Source organism: Apis cerana, linkage group LG11, assembly GCF_029169275.1.
Source record: "Apis cerana isolate GH-2021 linkage group LG11, AcerK_1.0, whole genome shotgun sequence".
In the NCBI taxonomy this organism is placed as follows: domain Eukaryota; kingdom Metazoa; phylum Arthropoda; class Insecta; order Hymenoptera; family Apidae; genus Apis; species Apis cerana.
Window position 1 is genome coordinate 15,113,604 of NC_083862.1, and position 19,461 is coordinate 15,133,064.

At 28.6% G+C, this 19,461-nt stretch overlaps 5 protein-coding genes across 11 annotated transcripts in view; 2 read left to right on the forward strand and 3 right to left on the reverse strand.

Moving 5' to 3' along the window:
* The window catches only part of LOC107995801 (uncharacterized), a 36,445-nt gene extending 33,256 nt beyond the window's left edge, over nt 1-3,189 (reverse strand). For 3 of the 7 annotated variants that reach the window (XM_062082391.1, XM_062082390.1, XM_062082389.1), the window contains exons 1-3: nt 3,049-3,189; nt 2,440-2,552; nt 2,217-2,274 (exon numbers count right to left, since the gene is read on the reverse strand). In XM_062082391.1, coding sequence (XP_061938375.1) covers nt 2,217-2,274; nt 2,440-2,552; nt 3,049-3,069 — 192 coding nt within the window. In that variant the 5' untranslated portion in view covers nt 3,070-3,189. Of the gene's footprint in view, nt 1-257; nt 394-1,257; nt 1,262-2,216; nt 2,275-2,439; nt 2,553-3,048 lie in introns of those variants that run through there. The other 4 variants (XM_062082401.1, XM_062082400.1, XM_062082393.1 and 1 more) reach the window with 3 other exon arrangements.
* A 2,240-nt stretch (nt 3,190-5,429) lies between these two features.
* On the forward strand, nt 5,430-7,666 carry LOC107995944 (acid phosphatase type 7). Its single transcript, XM_017053724.3, has 7 exons — nt 5,430-5,918; nt 6,020-6,214; nt 6,294-6,621; nt 6,704-6,886; nt 6,964-7,183; nt 7,250-7,444; nt 7,519-7,666. The coding sequence occupies exons 1-7, from the start codon at nt 5,819-5,821 to the stop codon at nt 7,612-7,614; spliced, it is 1,317 nt and encodes a 438-aa protein (XP_016909213.1). The 5' UTR covers nt 5,430-5,818; the 3' UTR covers nt 7,615-7,666.
* A 193-nt stretch (nt 7,667-7,859) lies between these two features.
* LOC107995943 (RAC serine/threonine-protein kinase) lies at nt 7,860-11,557 on the reverse strand. The gene is made up of 7 exons (XM_017053723.3): nt 11,124-11,557; nt 10,566-10,833; nt 10,244-10,481; nt 9,937-10,134; nt 9,546-9,816; nt 9,233-9,469; nt 7,860-9,172 (listed from the first exon to the last, which is right to left on the reverse strand). The coding sequence occupies exons 1-7, from the start codon at nt 11,203-11,205 to the stop codon at nt 8,832-8,834; spliced, it is 1,635 nt and encodes a 544-aa protein (XP_016909212.1). The 5' UTR covers nt 11,206-11,557; the 3' UTR covers nt 7,860-8,831.
* Nucleotides 11,558-12,050: 493 nt separating this feature from the next.
* On the forward strand, nt 12,051-16,133 carry LOC107996003 (exocyst complex component 2). Its single transcript, XM_017053850.3, has 11 exons — nt 12,051-12,434; nt 12,519-12,819; nt 12,880-13,075; nt 13,195-13,696; nt 13,759-14,048; nt 14,125-14,309; nt 14,374-14,488; nt 14,568-14,846; nt 15,004-15,330; nt 15,477-15,661; nt 15,750-16,133. The coding sequence occupies exons 1-11, from the start codon at nt 12,326-12,328 to the stop codon at nt 15,934-15,936; spliced, it is 2,676 nt and encodes an 891-aa protein (XP_016909339.2). The 5' UTR covers nt 12,051-12,325; the 3' UTR covers nt 15,937-16,133.
* Nucleotides 15,949-19,165, reverse strand: LOC107995906 (lipid scramblase CLPTM1L). Its single transcript, XM_017053647.3, has 8 exons — nt 18,575-19,165; nt 18,384-18,495; nt 18,100-18,320; nt 17,744-18,029; nt 17,479-17,667; nt 17,222-17,406; nt 16,899-17,150; nt 15,949-16,749 (listed from the first exon to the last, which is right to left on the reverse strand). The coding sequence occupies exons 1-8, from the start codon at nt 18,826-18,828 to the stop codon at nt 16,656-16,658; spliced, it is 1,593 nt and encodes a 530-aa protein (XP_016909136.1). The 5' UTR covers nt 18,829-19,165; the 3' UTR covers nt 15,949-16,655.
* Nucleotides 19,166-19,461: the final 296 nt, after the last annotated feature.

Genomic DNA, 19,461 nt, shown 5'->3' on the forward strand with positions numbered 1-19,461 from the left:
GTTTATGTTCCTATTGAACATAAACGTAGGTCGTTTCAACAAAAATACGGCAATGTTTTCGTAGTGAAATCAAAAGATACAAATTAAATTGACTTCACAATTAACGACGAAATATAAATCGATTTCTTTTAAAGAAAAATTTAGAAAGATACGAGAGAGAAATATGTGAAAGTGTTTTGATAGGAAAATAAAGATTATTCGTGGAAACAAAATCAAAGAGGCAACGATTCGGGAAAAAAGTTGAAACGCATGCTAACCTGATACGCATGCTGCACCCCAACCGATTGTTGCTCTTCGTCCGCAAAACATTCCCATTATTCGCGATAGGCAAATACAAGCAGTAGCGCGCGTGCGTACGTACGTATGTATAAGTACTTTTATCGGGCTGGCAACTAGCGAGTAACATATTACCACCAATACAACAACGTGAGCGATTTTTCCTGTGAAACGTGCGTTAACTCTGCCGACACAGATCGCGTGGCGTTTAACTTATCGATTTCGAGAATCGAGAAATTCCGCTCTCGCGATAGAAAGCTTAATTCAAAGCATAAATGCATTTAAACATAGTTATCCAAATATAGATATGCATTTTTCGATCTTTGCATTGTTGCATCATTAAAGATTATTCATTTTGAAGAGATTCGCTTAATTATTGATCAAATGAAACGTAGGTTCATAATTTTAAATTTACACGTATATGTATATATATATAAAATTTCAACTATCGAATAAATCTATTTTTATCGTTATTATAGCTATTTTATTAGAATTTGGAAATATAAATAACGATGAGAAAGAGGAATCGGACGACGTATGTTGAATTTTTTATTTCAAATGATACGGAATTCGTTTTGACAATTCGATTCACGATATATTCAATTAGTTAGGTTAATTGACAAAGAAATCGTCTCGCATTGCATCCTCCTATTGCATCCGATTTTAGTTATATTTGACACCGATTACCTATCCAATCGAGAAACTGCAATCGCGACAGATTTTTCGTATTCGTTTTCACGAATGAAAACGTAGCTGTTAACGTGTCACATAGCGATGATAAATTATTCGACTGAACGAATCGTTCATTTTTGCGACCAATAACCAACAAAAATTCATCTTTCGCGGTCACATAAGATAGAGCCTACAAAACGCCCAAAGAATAAACGTGATTGCGCAACAGTCGAGCAGAGGACGAGCGAAACATGGCTTTAAAAAGCAACGTCACCGCGAAAGGAAAGAAACAAAATAAGGAACAATCACCTTCTGTATCGATAGATCCGCCCGCAGTGATCGACGATTTAAAGGTAACCAATTAAGGATCACACTTTAATTTCGGACCTCGGTAAATCAAACATCCTCCGAAATCCTGGATTATTTCGCGGACGAACCCAACTGCCATCTGGTTCTTCTACGTCTCTCGATTCCTTCGACCGGTAAGCAAGCGGGAATGCGAATCACAACAGGCACGTACACAAAAACAGAGAGACACGAGTGCACAGAGACACTAAAAATTCGTGAACAGATAAACACAACATTGAATGCATTCACACGGACGACAAATAGGTTTTCTAGTTGCGCGAAGAGAACCGTGGTGTCAATATTGCCACGATGAAAAATCGCGCTGGCAAAACTAAAACGAGAGGTTAGGAGGACGATAAGAGCACGCGGAATGCCGCGGAACCGTTGGCACGTATGCACGGTTCCGTACTAGCAAGGATCGAACGTGACAGCGGATACATTCGAAGGTTAGATTCCCTCGATTCGTGTATACTGTTTGCCTCTCGCCTGAGTTCCCTCTACGCTGTAACCCCCTCTATTCGTTTCCATTACACACAAGCGGCGACCTGAACATTTACCTGGCGAACGCCGGAATCGCACGAGGAAACACGAAATCGGCCGACAATTTTACCTGCCCGAACATTCGAATTTTCGAGACTGCATTTCGAAGAGGATAATTTCGAAAATGAAATAATTTTATTAAGAAACGATTTATAAAGATAGATGTTTTAACTTTTATTTTAATAACGATAAATATATGGATTTCTATTTTATATTTTCTACAAAAAAAAATCGATTAAAAATCTGCAATATCATTCTGTCCATTTTCAATTACGATATATTATATAATTAAAAATCATTTAAAACATCTTCTTTTTTATTCATAAATCTTTTTTTTTTTTTTGCTTATTAAAATAAATATTCTTAATAAATATACTTACCCATCTTATTTCCGCTTCTTCTCCGCACTCGCAGACATATCGTTCGAGACTCGATGCACTACGAAAAGAAACGATTCGATTATCGATAGATTCATCGATATTCATCTTATCAATTTCTAACTATTAAATGATTAATACGAGAAAAATGTTTAATTACAAAATTCTTTAAATTTGTACAACAATGATAATAATAAAATCTTATTATTACGAATAAATAAAATACCTGATATATATACTGAATAACTTCGGATTGACTGGCATTTTCCAACGTGCTACCGTTAACTTGTAAAATTTCATCAGCCACTTCCAGCGTATCCGCGTTGTCGGCCGGAGAACCTAAAAATTTGAATTTGAAACAATGAAATATAATATTTAGTTCGAATTAATCGTGAAACGTTTAAATATTACTTAAATATATATATATATATAAAGTGATAACGAAGTATGTTTGTCATATTATATGTATTCTTTTTCTTTTTCGACTTTAAGTAAAAGAAGAACATACATATGTGAACAAATAGTATGTACAGATTACACAGAACGAACGGACAAGCCAATTCGTTTCTATGTCAATGATTACACATGATAGCATCCTCGAGAAAAAAACACGAGAAACAAAAGAGAGAAAGGGTTTCACAGTTCACGCCTACGTGCTTGACAAGCAGCTTTGTCGATGCTCATTAAAGTATATGTAGCTGGTGCTAATTAAAAAAAAAAAAAAAAAAAAAAAAAAAAGAAAATGTAGAAAAAAGAGCAAAAAACGTTTTTGGATTTTTGATAACGATAAACAAAAAGCAACGAATTATGTATTAATGACGCAATCGATGCTCACCGTACAGTTTGATCTTGTCATTGTGGTTGATCAGTATGATAATATATCCTCCTAGATCGACCATTTTTGCTGACTTCGGCGATGATTGCTGGTTTATTCGATTATAAGAGAGAACGATGCTTCAGGCGAGTCTTGACGCGATTAAAATCGAAGATAAGTGCAATCGCCTCATCATCATCGAAAAAATAATTCGCCGATATTAATGTTGTTATCGCATGCCATCCTTTCCATTTCCTCTTGTATCTTCGCATCTCATTTTACCATTGATATCCCGATCGATATTTTTCACTAACACCCACATTTCTTTAAGTATAAACATTAACATTTTTCTCTCTCTCTCTCTCTTTTTTTCTAATTTTTAGATTTCCCTGAGTCAAGATTTTGACGACGAATTTGACACAGTTTTCACTCGATTAGAACGAATTGCCCCGGAAACTTTGAATTTCACTAATAATTAGCTAACGTTGTTATATTTACGTACACCGATTAACGATTAAGACGACAAGAAAACTAGCAGTTCGTATTTTTTAAAAAAAAAAGTTAACACGTAATATTCTTTGATTGCTGGTCATTCCTCTTGACAATATGTTGATGTTAGTTTAAGATCCGTTACAAACTCGTGATATCACAGGAGGAATATCTTTCTTTCTCTTTCTCTCACTCTCCAACTCTCTATGTTTTAATACGAGTATGGTGAATCTATAAAGAATCTTCTTTGTTTTTGATATCAATACGTTATTCAAACAGTTTGAGAGGAAACCCTCGTTGGGGCCCCAAGTATAGGCCCCCCCTACATCCTTGCAACGAAGATTTCTTCTTCGAACGATCAACGAATTCAGAATCCCTCAAGCCCTAACTTATTGATTAGAGCTTTCACTGAACACGACTCCTCGCTTGCTTCGGTCATTCTGACTGCTTGCATCCTTGAGTGCATAAGTTTTCTTGAATGACATTTGGGAATCGTAAAAATGTCTCGATTTATCGAGACCGAAGTAACGCAGACTATCCTCATGCTAACTTCTCCTCACTTTCCGTTGACGGCAGATTTCAATTAAATATATATTTTCCGATAAAATCCCATTGTACATAAAAGCATAAAATCGTCGTTTAAATGCAAAATTTTTACGATTTTATGATTTTTCTCTTATTTGTTGTCTATATTATCTTCATTCTATCCCTCCCTCAAAGGACACTTACGACATCTCGTTTACACGCAGGATTAGAAATAAATTTCACAAAAACAATTAACCTGTATTTTCAACGAATGTTCGTAAAATTTATATATCACGACATATATATAATGTATCTTCTTTTGTCTTTGTTGAACGATCTCGTAAACTAGTAATATATTCAATCACTTTGATCTACCCTGAAGCACATCACACTTTTTTATATTAGATTAGAAACATTTCCGATAATAATACACAATTTGATTTCATCGATTCACAACACTATGGAAGTGCTTCCTTTTAAAGTCATTCTATCCATTTCCCGCGATAGCTTCGAAGCTTTAAAATATATTGTCGAAGATGGGTGTGAACCTGTGCGTGTTAACCGACGGCGGCAGCAGCCCTGACATCCCTTGTCATCTGCTGATTTCCATCCCTCGCCGCAAAGCGGCGACAGTAGCGGTTGGTACAGCGCCGTCGTCATTTTCGTGGCGGTAACCCCTCCATCTTTGACTCCACTACCAATCCTATCGCTTTTATCTTTTATTCTATTATTTTTCCATAAAATTCTTCTTGTTTCTATTCTACTTTTATATACTATTGAAATAAATACATTTTAATATATAAATTATACATTATACATTATAATTTATAATTGAATATAAATTAAAAAATTAATAAAATATCTATCTTTATATATTTCTGTTGTTTAAATATCTTCTTAAATATCTTCTATGTTTAAAAAAATTCATTGTTTATTGAATATACGTTTTATTTATTAAAATGAACTCATATACGAATAAGAAAATGAAAGATTTTTATGAAGAAACAGATAAAGCATGTAATCAATTACCTTTATTTCTTATTTCTACTTTTAATGTTACGTTTTTTCAATTTTCATCTTATAAAATGAATATTGAATTAATTTACAAATATTTCTAAATAAAATTTATTGTTTTTATTTAACTTTTTTTTGAATTGCGTTTAAATGATTATATAAGTAATTATCTACGACATTTATTTTGAACTTAACGAAAATTTTTAATGAAATATTTGTTACCATTAATTATTCACTATGATCAGTCTTCTGTATTTTCTGACGTAAATACATTATATTGCAATTATGATATAGCCTTTGATGATTAAATGTAATGCTTTATACTCTGCAGATGGCGCTAACACGTGAATTTAGATTGCAAGTGTTTTAGATTATTAGAATACAAATTAATATTTTGTTTTTTTACTTAAATAATATTGAAATTTAATGAAAATATCACATTTAAAATCATGTTTTACGTTCAATAACTTCGATAGCTGATAAAAACTGAATATTCGATAAAAGTTTTTTTGATAATGCCTGACTCATTTGTGTCGATCTTAGATAATAAAAGTATATTTATTATGCACAAATGCAGTAATTCTTTGCATTTGAAGGAACACAATAATTCATTTTTAAATTCATTCAATTTTTTAAGTTTTTGAACTTTTGGATTTTAAAGAATATTAGTGTTTTTATATATAATAAATAATGAAATAGATTTTTAAAAATTATTCTAAATAATATATTAGCACAACTTCATTTCTGGATGAATTAATAAGAAATGGCTTTGTTCATTGGAGTTATTTTTTTATCCTTAATTTCTCTCACAGTATGTAATGTTATTTATTATCAACCTGAAGCTGTTCATCTTGCTTATGGAGGTAACATATATTCTAATTATTTATCTTATTAATACATTGTTTTTTTTTTTAAATCTTCTTATCATCAATGAAATGTAATATATATATTTTGTAATTTTTAGATAATATTCATGACATTGTTGTAACATGGGCCACAAAGGATAATACTCGAGAATCAATTGTGGAATATGGAATAAATGGACTAATTCTAACAGCTACAGGAAATTCTACTCTATTTGTTGATGGTGGGAATGAAAAACAAAAGCAATATATTCATAGAGTATGGTTAAAAAATTTAACACCTAATACCAAGTATAGTAAGTGAAATAACTTTTTAGTTATTTATCATATTCTATAGTTATTTTATAAAGTGTACATATATAAATCTTTTAATAGTTTATCACTGTGGTAGCAAATATGGATGGTCCAATATATTCTATCTGAAAACTATTCCTGAGGAATCAACGAAATGGTCACCTCACATTGTTATCTTTGGTGATATGGGTAATGAAAATGCTCAAAGTTTATCTAGATTGCAAGAAGAAGCACAACGTGGATTATATAATGCAGCGATTCATATTGGAGATTTTGCATACGATATGAATTCTGATAATGCACGTGTTGGTGATGAATTCATGAAACAAATAGAAGGAATTGCTGCTTATTTACCGTATATGACAGTACCTGGTAATCATGAAGAAAAATATAATTTTAGTAATTACAGGTCAGAATATATTTTAAGCTAAAATTATTTTGGTTAATTTATAATTTATAATTTCTCTATTGTTATAATGTAAATCTAATAGGTTTCGTTTTACTATGCCTGGAGATTCTGAAGGTTTATGGTACAGTTTTAATATAGGACCTGTACACTTTGTAGGAATAGAAACAGAAGCTTATTATTTTATGAATTATGGTATAAAACAACTTGTTAAACAATATGAATGGTTAAAAAAAGATTTAATGGAAGCAAATATGCCTAAAAATAGGTAGATTTATATATTTCCTTGTTATATTGCAGAATTAATAATTAAGAATTAAAAATTAACTAATAACAAATTTTTAGGGCACAAAGACCATGGATAGTTATATTTGGTCATAGACCAATGTATTGCAGTAATGCAAATGCCGATGATTGCACTAATCATGAAAGTTTAGTCAGAGTTGGATTGCCAATTGTAAATTGGTTTGGTCTTGAAGATCTTTTTTTCGAATACAAAGTAGATTTATTGTTATGGGCTCATGAACATAGTTATGAACGTTTATGGCCCATGTACAACTTCAAGGTAATCTACAATAATGAAGCGATATCTTTAATTTCATTTAAAATAAGAAAAATAAAATAATCATAGGTACAAAATGGTAGTTATGAGAAGCCATATAAAAACTATAAGGCACCTGTACATATAGTAACTGGGTCAGCAGGATGTAAGGAAGGACGTGAAAAATTTATTTCACATAAACCAAGTTGGTCTGCTTATCGCAGTTCTGATTATGGATATACTAGGATGAAAGTATATAATCAAACTCATCTTTATCTTGAACAGGTATTAGCTAACATGGAAAAAAAAAGGTACAAGGAATGTTTGTTGTAATTCATTTTACAATTTGTCATTTACAGGTATCTGATGACAAGGAAGGTGCTGTTTTGGACCATGTTTGGCTCATAAAAGATGATATCTTACCAGCATATAATTTAAATCTCCTTGATAAATAAAATATGTAAAACATAAAATATAGAATATAATTTAGGATGAATTAAAACAATATTTAAATATTTCTTTTCTGCTTTGTATCATGCTTCTTTATGGTAAATAGCAAAATTGCATATCTACCAACTTTAAAGACAATTTACTTTCATTCTATTTTAAAAAATTTCCTATTCCTTTCTTGCTTAGAAACGAATAAACTACAAAAATTTGCTAATTACAAATGAGATGGAAATTATTAATAATGCATACATACAATATAATCCTTTAATTGTTAAAATATAAATATATGTATATATAATCATTATAGCATATAATATTAATAATATAATATTAGGGTAGCATTTCATATTTCCATCTGATTCTCACAGTAAATCATTATTTGTCAATGATACATGATGAATAATACGATTCGTACTAAGGAAAAAGAATATTTCCGAATTTGAGTACTAATATAACAAAGAAACGCTTTCTTTTAATGCTATAAATTTGTTTCAGATATACATAATAATTCAATTAAAGCTGTTAATATTTCTATGCCTCTACTTTTAAAATGGAGAATCCATTTGTCCATTGACTGGCTCCTTGTCAAGTATAATTTGCTATGTTGGCTTCTGCTATAATATTTGACTAATAAATTTAGAAAAAAATAACAAGGAACTGCTTTTCTATAAATTATTACATTAGAATCGACAACGAAGCCAAAATATCGAACATTGTCATTAAAAAAAAAAAATTGTAGCTACGATTATCAAATATCGTTCCTCCAAATATAGAAGAAACATGCCACTCTTTATAGCGTAACATAATTTAGGGGACAAGCTTAACTTTTATCTCTCTTATTTTGCTTTCGATTTAAATTAACATTCAATCCCCATTATATCACCGCAAACCTACTCAGCAGGTATAAATATTAATTTAATTGAATCTTATGGTACATAATTTTTTCATGTACAATTTCAATGAGTATGTGCATGTATGCGCACGTAAACGCAACCACACTAATCTGCCATTGGAGATATGTGTTAAAATCTTTTAAAGATGCATAAAAAAGCATCATAAATTAGAGAAAATAACTAATATTTCAATTTATCTGTATAACAAAAAATTCTTCCAAATTAGTAGACAAAAGAACGAATATTCGTCATAAAATCGAATGTCTCTGACTTTTTCATGCATTTAGCCTTACATTTCAATATGTGAACAAAGAAAACGTTTGATACTGTCAGTGATTAATGGAAACAATGGAAGAAGTTGCTGCCGAGTGACTTTCCTGATAAGAAAATTGGGGAAAATGCTCTTGTTCTTCAGCTATTGAATTTAAACCACCTCCACTACCTAAAAATCCTTGATCAGGCGGCGTAAGTTCTACGCTTTCACCCGTAAATTCACTATCAAAATATCGGGTATCTGTGTCTGATGTTACTTGAGGTTTAAAAGGGGGAGGAATTTTTTTCTGTACAAGATCTGACCAATCAATTGATGAAAAAAATGCATGATCCATTATTTCTTTTGCATCATTAGGTCCACCACCTAATCTTTTGCTTGGATCTTTTATAAGTAATCCTAAAAAAAGAATTAAAAATTAAAAAATAAAAATATCGATTTTACTCACTATCTACTTACCACCAAGCATATCTTTTGCTTCATTACTGATTGTTCTAGGAAATTTTACTTCTTCCATTACAATAAGCATGAAAAGTTTTTCATGGTCCTTATTATAAAAAGGTAATCGACCACAAATCATTTCATACATAACAACGCCAACTCCCCACCAATCTACAGCTCGTCCATAATCATTATCTTCTAACACTTCTGGTGCAAGATATTCAGGAGTTCCGCAAAATGTTTTCGTCGTTCTTCCTGAGTGTTTTAAATGTTATTACTATTTCTTATCTATCTATTTTTAAATCTAAGAATATATATACAATATATTTACCATATGTAATATCTTCTTTACACAATCCAAAGTCAGCTATTTTAATATGTCCATCTTTGTCTAAAAGAAGATTCTCTAATTTGAGATCACGATAGATAATACCCTGCGAATGAAGGTAACCTAAGGCTGAAATAATTTCAGCGCCATAAAATCGAGTACGATCTTCTCCAAATACACGAGACCGTCTCAAATGAAAGAATAATTCTCCACCATTTACATATTCCATTACAAAGCACAACCTATCTGCTGTTTGAAAACTATACTTTAAGGACTGCAAAATATAAAAACATTACATAATAATTAATATTATTAATATTAATCATTTATCAATATTATATATATGTTTTATATATATATATATATATAATATAATGATATTTAAAGCACATACGATTAGGAACGGGTGATTTGTGGTTCGCAATACTCTATTTTCAGTAAGTGTGTGCGCAACTTCGTCTTTACGAATAATGACTTCTTTTCGTAATATTTTTATAGCATATAAATGACCTGTTGCCTTTTCTCTACAAAGAATTACCTTCCCAAATGTACCTTTTCCCAAAACTTTTAAAAATTCAAAATTTTCAAGAGTCTAAAATAAACAATAAAAAGAAAAATACATATTAATAATAGTAATAAAATACATATTAAAAAATCTCAATCATTTTGATTTATGATGAATACACTATTATATAACGTACTACTTTTTTTTTTCCTGTGCTTTTACTACTAGAAGTTCCTTGAACACTAAATTTTGCAGAAAGTTCATCAATACTGCCACCATCTACATCTGAAGATACTACTCCAACAGATCCACAAGAGTCTGACCTACCACCTCCTGAAGATTCCATATCAACATCTTCAGATGATGATGAATGTTGCATCTGCGTAGATTGTTGTTGAGATTGTTTTTCACTTGCTAACCTAGCAGCTACATATCTAAAAGAAAAAAAAATGAAAAATATTAGAAAACTTAAATTGCCGAATATTTTAAATTTGCTTTTTTTTAAAAAAGAATCAAACCTAATTGCTGCTACCCAATCTTCTCTTTCTTGTTCTGTTTCTACATGAAATGTTCTTTCTATTACAGCAGCCCATTGTAAACCTCTTATGACAAAAGTATAAGGTTTAGGTCTATCTACAGACATAATTTGGCAACCACGAACAGTAAAATTATTCAATGGTTGTGCTGCAGCTGCCATTTGTTGATCTGGCTTAGCTTTAAAACCAACTAATGTGCCATCATCCCGTAAAACGAAATATCTTGACCTCCAATTTTTTATATGTTCTCCTATATATATCAAAATAAAATATATTTAATTTATTATTTTTTTCTTAATATCAAAAGCATATCGTTCGTAAAAACTTTAAATGTAATGGTGAGAATTTGAATAAAAAAACTTTTAAAATTGTTTTCTATTTATATAAAAAAATACTTTTAATTTTAATATTTTGTTAAAAAGAAAAGTATAATAATAAAAAAGAACATGTGAGAAAGTGAGAAAAGGTTCTTCGAATTTGTATTCTATCCAAATGAAATAAAATAAAGTAAACATAAATATTATGAAACTGCTTCAATACCGCGTTTTTGCAGCCAGCCTTCCTTAACGACACGCTGACCGCCGCCACCGGACGCTGCGACGTTCATCGCTGCGTCCCCCATAACTCCTTCTTTAATGCGCACTTGTATACACTATGCAAATACTTCGTATTTCCAATCAGACTCAATATTGCATGAAAATTAGCGAAATACAACGAAGATAGCACGAGTATACAAACTTGAGCAATCATAGATACACGTTTGGCAGGTAAACTATACTCAAGCAACTATACTCTGTGATCGGTAGACACACTAATGCGCACTAACTAGCATTGCCCTTTCATATTTCGGAGATGGCGCATCAATCGATCACAAATAAAGAAGAATTTTCATGGAACAATGCCTGTCTACTTTCAATCAACTTAAATTCGTCAATACGAATATTGATATCTCTATGACCTTTCTATACATTCTATCTTTTAAGACAAGCATGCGCAAATCTCTTTGTTTATTATGATTTATTATATATGCGTATATATATATATGTATTATATTATACATATATTTAAATAAAAAATACACATGTTCTTTTAAAATATTTTGTTTTGTTCGATTATATCATCATCATGCTATTATATATTATTATATATATAAAAATTGTTAATTATTTATATTTTTAAACTTAAGTAATTTTTTATTAATTTTTTATAAGAAAATTAAAATTTAAAAAATTATAGATGTAAATTGTCTTACTAAAAATAAATATAAAAATTTATAGATATAAATTAAATATAAATTATTTTTCAGAAAATGCATTGTAATCAGTCATTTCACATAAACCACTTTTCAAAGATAAAGATAATTCGATAAAATTGTTTTTTATATCATTGTTAATTCTATTGAAAAATATATAATTTTTTTTTTTATAAATCTATGCTTCTCTTTGATATTGAATTTATCTATCTCCCACTCTTTCTGATATCGACATGTCTGACAGTGGGTTATCAGTCATCATTTGCTTTGACAGAGATTATTTCTTTTTTTAATCTATTCATATTATCTATTAATATAAAAAGTAAATTCATAGAAAAATTTGTAGTCTTTAAAAAATGGTAGTAATTTTTTATTGTGTTGGAAAGTGTAGGATTTTGAACTCTTTTAATTATTGAGCTAAAGATTATGTATAATCAATATTTATTTGTGTAAAAATAGTGAAATTTTTTACTATAATATAATTAATAAGATGGGTCCACCACCAGTAGTAACAGGTATATCTCCTAAAGAAGGACCTCCAGGAACTCGTGTTATAGTTCGTGGTGAATTTTTAGGCAATAAAGTGCACGATCTCATAGGTTAATTTCGCTTTTTAAGTTATTTAAAAATATTTTTTTCATAAGAAAAAAATTCTTTTTTGAAAAAAATTTTAATATATTTAGGTTTAACGATATGTGGATGTGATTGCCTTTTATCAGCAGAATGGAAATCCTCTAATAAAATCATTGCCAGATCAGGACCTTGTAAAGGTCGAGGTGATATTATAGTAACTACTCGTAGTGGAGGACCTGGGACATCAACAGTACAATTTCGTGGTTATCATGAAACTATAGGTCCTATGAAAGAATCTGCAGTATGGGTAGAAGAAGCTCCTATGCAAAGTTTTGTTTGGGGAAGAAGAACACTTTCCCCAACAAATTATCAGCAAGAAGATCCTTTAGGTTTAAGCGTAGAAGGCAACGAGTATGTTTATCTATCTTTTTTTAAGAGTTAATATAAATTTTTTAATATATTTTTTTATAGTAAAAAGTACCCTGAAGATGAATTAATTGAACTTTTTGGAGAAGGCAGTGGGGATCTTACCAGTGAAAAATTTCATCCTGGTTGGTTTTTGTTGCAACATCACCATGCCACTACTTTTGAAGATTTAAAAGCTGGATTAGCATTTCTTAAAAGAAAAGTTAATTCTCAAAAAGAAGGTCAATTATCATTTTTAAAGGTGACTATTATAATAAAAAACAAAAATTAATATGTAATTATTGATTAAAAAAAATATTAATATATCTTTATTTTATATTTTATATTTATATTTTATATTTTTTAAATTCTTTTTTTTAGGCTAATGTAGGATCAGTAATGGAACAATTAGATACAATAATTTTATTAAAAGAACAATTTGAGACAGATATAAAAACATATGGTAGTGATCCTACTGAAAAATTAGAAAAAGCTATTCGACAATCTATGTCAGAAGCTAATAAATTATTTGATGATGTATTAGCTAGAAGAGATAGAGCAGATGCAACAAGGAATGCTTTGTCCGTAATGCAGAGATACAAGTTCCTCTTTTGTATGCCAATTAATATAGAAAAAAATATAAAACGTGGCAATTATGATCTTGTAATTAATGATTATACAAGAGTAAAAAATTTATTTAAAAATACAGAAGTTGAAGTTTTTAAAAAAGTACTACAAGAAATTGATAATAGAATTGTAATGTTAAAAACACATTTAAGAAATAAGCTTGAAGAAATGCCTTTCAGTTTAGAAGAACATAAAAAAATAATTAGAAATCTTGTTAATTTAGAAGCTGAAGGAGATCCAGCTTGGGATGCAATAGGTATATATATTTCTAAAATATTTTATATCTTATTTATTAAAGATAATGGTAATTTTTTTCAGTTTCTCATTCAAATTATTTAAAAAAAAGTATTACTACCTGTATGCAAGAACATTTGGAAATAGATAATTCTAATGGAGAAAATTTGAACAAAATAAAATTAGTACAAAATAATAAACAATCAAAATCGGACAAAAATGATGGAATGAATATTCCTCCACAAATATCATGTATTGAAACAATTTGTGATATAATAGTTGAACAATTACCAGATTTATGGCGATTAGGTCAAAGTTATTTTACAGGACAATTACATGTAGTAGTGGATGCAGAGAAACAAATACCTTTCAAGGTATATAAACTATTTATCAAATGAATTATCGTTAAAAATACAAATTTTATTATAAAAAAAAATTATTTTCATACAGAATCTGGTATTATCAAGTATGCAACATGCCATGGAAGCCATGAAAAATATATGTAGTAATGATTTGGATGCTACATGGCTTTTACATGTTTTACGTAGAATTAGGCAAATGTATGCTTCGTTGATTCATTTGGATTTACCGAGTGATGCATTAGATATTTTCGGAAAATTTATACTTGATTTAAGGTACAAAATATTATTATGATATATTTTATTTTTATGATGTAATAAACTAAAGATTTAAGATTAGATTGCAGTGTTTTGGTGCGCTTTTTAAACAAACCGCAGATAACATAGCCGCTTTACATAAAAAAGAAACTTGGCAAATCGAATATTTGAATGAAGATGGTGGTGTTACTAAAGTGGTAATAATCAAATTTTATTTGTAAAAATATTATGTGAATATATTTTTCTATTAAAATATCTAATTTTGTTTTTATATAGCCATACTTATTCGAAGAAATGGTTTTGGAAGTCTCAAAACGCGCGCGAGATACAGTAGTTGCTTGTGGTCCTCGAGAAGGACCATTATTTGCTAATTCGACGCATCAACATTTATATTATAATTCTGTTAAAACATTGTTTACATCGTTTGCAAGATGTTTACAACAATTGGCGTTCAGTGGCTGCGAGGAAGCTCTTGATGATGATGAATCTTCTGTATCTCAATTAATTGGTTCTCCTTCTGGTTATAAGAGCAAGAGTAATAAACATCAAGGCCCTGTAAGTTTCATGATTTATTTATAAAATGAAAAATCATTTCAGAGAAAATAGATATTAATTATAATTAAAAAAAGAAAAAAGAAAAAAAGTAAGAAAATTTGTAGCATCTTTTGAAGTCAGTGCTATATTTTAGCATTACTTCTGAATTTTTTATCAGACGTGGGAACAATGCCTCTTAATCTCGTTAAGTAATATTCGTTATACATTGAATACCATTCTACCAAAAATTGGAGATATATTGAAAAGTCAAGATTATCCAAATTTATCAAATGCAATTGGATGGAATTCTGATTGGACACAACTTGGTACATTAGATACAGCTGTTTTGGATGCATATTTGGAACGTCGTTGCGATCCATTAGTTGGTACAATTGAACCTAGTATGTATCTAGGCGGCTTAGAATGGGATTTTGAGACTGAACCTACTCATGTAAGACCATATGCACAAGAAATTCTAGCAAATTTAATTGCAGTTCATGCCGAGGTACCTATTGTTCATAAATAATTCAATATAATTCAATATAATTCATAATATAAATATATATAAATAATTTTTAATTATAAGATATAATTTCTGTAATCACATATATATATATATATATATACACACACACACATATATTTTTATAGGTGCGCCGTGTTGCACCAGCTTTATTACAACGAGTATTATCTCATATAGTTGAGACTGTAGCAGAAGAACTTGCAAGACTTATGTCTTGTGTTACTCAATTTCGACCAGCTGGAATTGTGCAAGCACGTACTGATATTACTCTTCTAAAAGACGCTTTAAAACCTTATAGTACAACAAGGGCAAAGTAATAATTTATTTTTCGTTTTTTCTTATCATTATACGAATAAAAAAAAAATACTTTATTTATATTTTATTTATTTTTCAATCTGCAGGAATTTTTTTGAAGAAGCTTTAGATGCAATACCACAACCTATTAACAAAGATGATTGTATGCGAATCGACATGCTGTTATCAAAAGTAGCAACGTCTATGCATTTGCAACTATCATGTCTTGCCAGTGATGCAATAAATAATACTCCTATAATGATTGCTGATCCTAATCGTGTCACTACTGTATAGTTTTAATAATAATTTAAAAACTTAAATAAGTATTTATTATATTTGTTATCATTGGTTTTTTACATTATAATATAGATTTCTTTATTCCAGTTACAAATTCATCATTGTTAATGCGAGTAAACAGCTCTCATCTTGCATTATTAAATTATATAAATATAAGTGACACAAGAGAAAATAAAAATTGTAATCTTTTTAAATATGTTTTTTTAATAATTGCAAATACAATATATATTTGCAATTAATACTACATATCCACAAACTAACATACAGAATATCAAAATCATTTCTTAAACAGATGAATTTTATAAAATAAGTATAGGTAAAGAGAACATGAAAGAAAAACAAAGATAGGATAATTATATAAATATATAGAATAAAAAAAAGCATTGAATATTAGATCTATTCAATACTTCTGTTTGTGATTATTTATTTAAAATATATTCATATTTTTCTTTTTTTTTTTTCAAAAACAACATTTTAATAATAATTGTAATGTTACCTTTTTAATAGATTATAATGAAAAATATTTATATTTCAACATTTTTTTGTAAAAGTGTAAATATATAACAAAAGATTACATCTAAAATATTATGAATTGCATTTAGGCATTTATAATATGTACATTATTACTCAAATAATGACTAATAATAATAATAATAATAATTTTTGTTGCATATGATATAAATATTAAATGTTAAATAATTAATATAAAGTTCATTTTAGTCTGTCTTTTTATAATCTAAATTTTCAAAATCAACAGGTTCTTCATCAATAGTGACGACATCTGGACGAGATTTATCTACTGGATACAGCCTATAATAAGAAGAATATTATATATAAGAATATAAGAATATTAAATATATAATATATAATATATAATATATAATATAAGAATATAAAAATAAGAGAATATTTATTTGAATAAAATATTTATATAGTATTAAATCAGAATAATGACTTACCATCTTTGATAAAGATAAATAAGGAAAACAGCATCATCTCTAAAACAAGCTATTCTATGCGCTGTTGGTGTAACAATGATAAATGCAAAAACATCATCTATAAATGTATTAAATGCTTTATACATAAATGTTTTCCATGGTAAATGTGCCACAGATTTTAATTTATAATTTACAAAAAGTTGAGGAAGCATAAACAAAAAACCAAATGCATAAACTCCATTTACTAAAGAATTAATACTCCATGAATACCAACTGAAATTTGAAATATGAATATAAAAATTTGTAAAATTATATAAAATAAATTATAATTTTTAACATTATACCTTTTGTGATGTTGATAAAGTAAAGAATAAATTGCACCACCAATGACAAGAGGATATAATAAATAACTTAAATAACGCATACTTTCTGCATCAAATTCCCTTGTTCTAATTTCAGCCATATAATTATTATTATTATTATTATTACTTTTAAGTCTAAGTTTCAACACTTTCTTTAATTTCCACATCTAATAAAATTACAAATATAAAATATATTTATAAAAAACAATCACAAAACAAATGCTTCATTTTATCATTACCTCAATAATAGATCCAATGCCTGTAGGAATAAGTACAAGTAAAGATGAACCTTCATCTAGTAAATAAAGAAAGATGACAGTTTGACTAAATCCCCGCCACGCAACGGTCCATTTACTAAGACCTACAAGATTATCTTTTCTTCTCCAATAACTCACATCATTTTTAAAAGCAAGGAAATCAAACAGCAACTGTTTTAATATAATTGTTTTAATATTGTTAAATTCTGTTTCAAATTATATTTTAGTTATTTTTTAATTTACATACATGAATGGCCGCAATAAGAAAAGTTCCTCCCAATATATATATGTTAGTATCTACAAAAATTCCTTTTACTTCATCCATATCTTTATCAGAAAATCCAAGATTTTTTAAATTTTGCATAGTTGCTTCCACATGTAATAACAATCTTAGCTTTGAAATAGAAATTGGAGAATATTGCAATGTAATATTAACTGTATTATTTTGAGGCACGATTCTCATTAAATCATGATGTCTAGTTTGTAAAAAGTCACAATTAACTATAGGTAAAAATGTTTTGCCTTGTATAATTCTGAAATAATAAAAATTTATCATATCCTTATTATATTAATGATTATTTAAAATTATTAATATTAACATACTTCAAATGATTTACAAGTTCTATAGGTACATTATGTATAGGAAGTTTTATATCATCTGTCATTATTGTAAATGTTACACGGCTCTTAATATGTGTCACTGGATTTATTAAATTTTGTTTTTTTTTTAAATCTGAATGTTTTTCGCTCAATAAATTAAAAGCTTCTGCTTCAGGAACTTTATATTGTGTCATTTTGATGGTAATAGAAGATACATATGGATCCTATAATAATTAAAAAAAATATAGATATAGGGATGAAATTTATATTATATTTTTTACGCATACCTTTTGTATATTAAAATTTTTTTCATATTTCTTAGAATTTGGTGCTATGATAATATGAAGAAACAATGTTCCATTGTTTCGTGTTTTGCGTGGAATATTCAAAGTTAATAGGCTGAAAGAGAAATATAATAATGTTCAAATAAAAAAAATCCAAAGTTGTGTGTTTTCAATGATATAAAATATATACTTACAGAGTATTTGCATGAGTATAATTAAAATTTTTATTATTATATACAAAATCAACTTGTTGTGCAGTAGGATATCTATCGACAGAACTATAAACTTGCAATTGTAATTGTGGTTTTTGATTTAAATATGATGTTAAGCATAATTTGTTGTCTTCACAAGCTGGTGCCACAAACAATAAAGATAAATTATAAATCGAATAAATTATATAAACTAAAAATAATTCCGTTAATATAAGAGTAAAGGATGGCCACTGCATTTTTATAGATTTTTGTTAAAAATATTTTTTTTATTTTTTTTTAATTATATGAATCAAAAGCCACAGTTGATATTGAACATGCGTCGTATAACCATAAATATTTATTGTAGATCACTTCGTGTATGCAATATAGACTTTAAACATTCAAGTTCATTGGCATATAATTGATTGACCAGTATATAGTTTTCATTCTGATGCATACCGGATTAAAAGTACAACCAATGTGTTTATGTCATTAATAACAACATAAGAATACAGCCATTGTTTGTTATATAGTGACATCTATGTGTCATCAGCCGTTTTGCCGAAATATACTTTTGCGAAGAAAATATGTGAAGTAAAAATAACAATATTTCTTCCGCGTTGAAAAATATTTTTTTTTTTATTTTCCAAAAAGTGAGCCATTATTGCTCATAAAACATTGTATAAAAAATCAAATATCGTGTAATATATAGAATAATTTATATTCTATAAATTAGCTCTATTTATGTATATAGTATATAATAAGTAAGATATTTATGATATCCGTGTCAAAGATCCGTGTTCAAGAATAAATATAGAGTGACATATATAAAGCGCCATGCTGGCAAAAGAAACTGAATCTATCTTTAGTCATTCATGTATCCGTCGGTA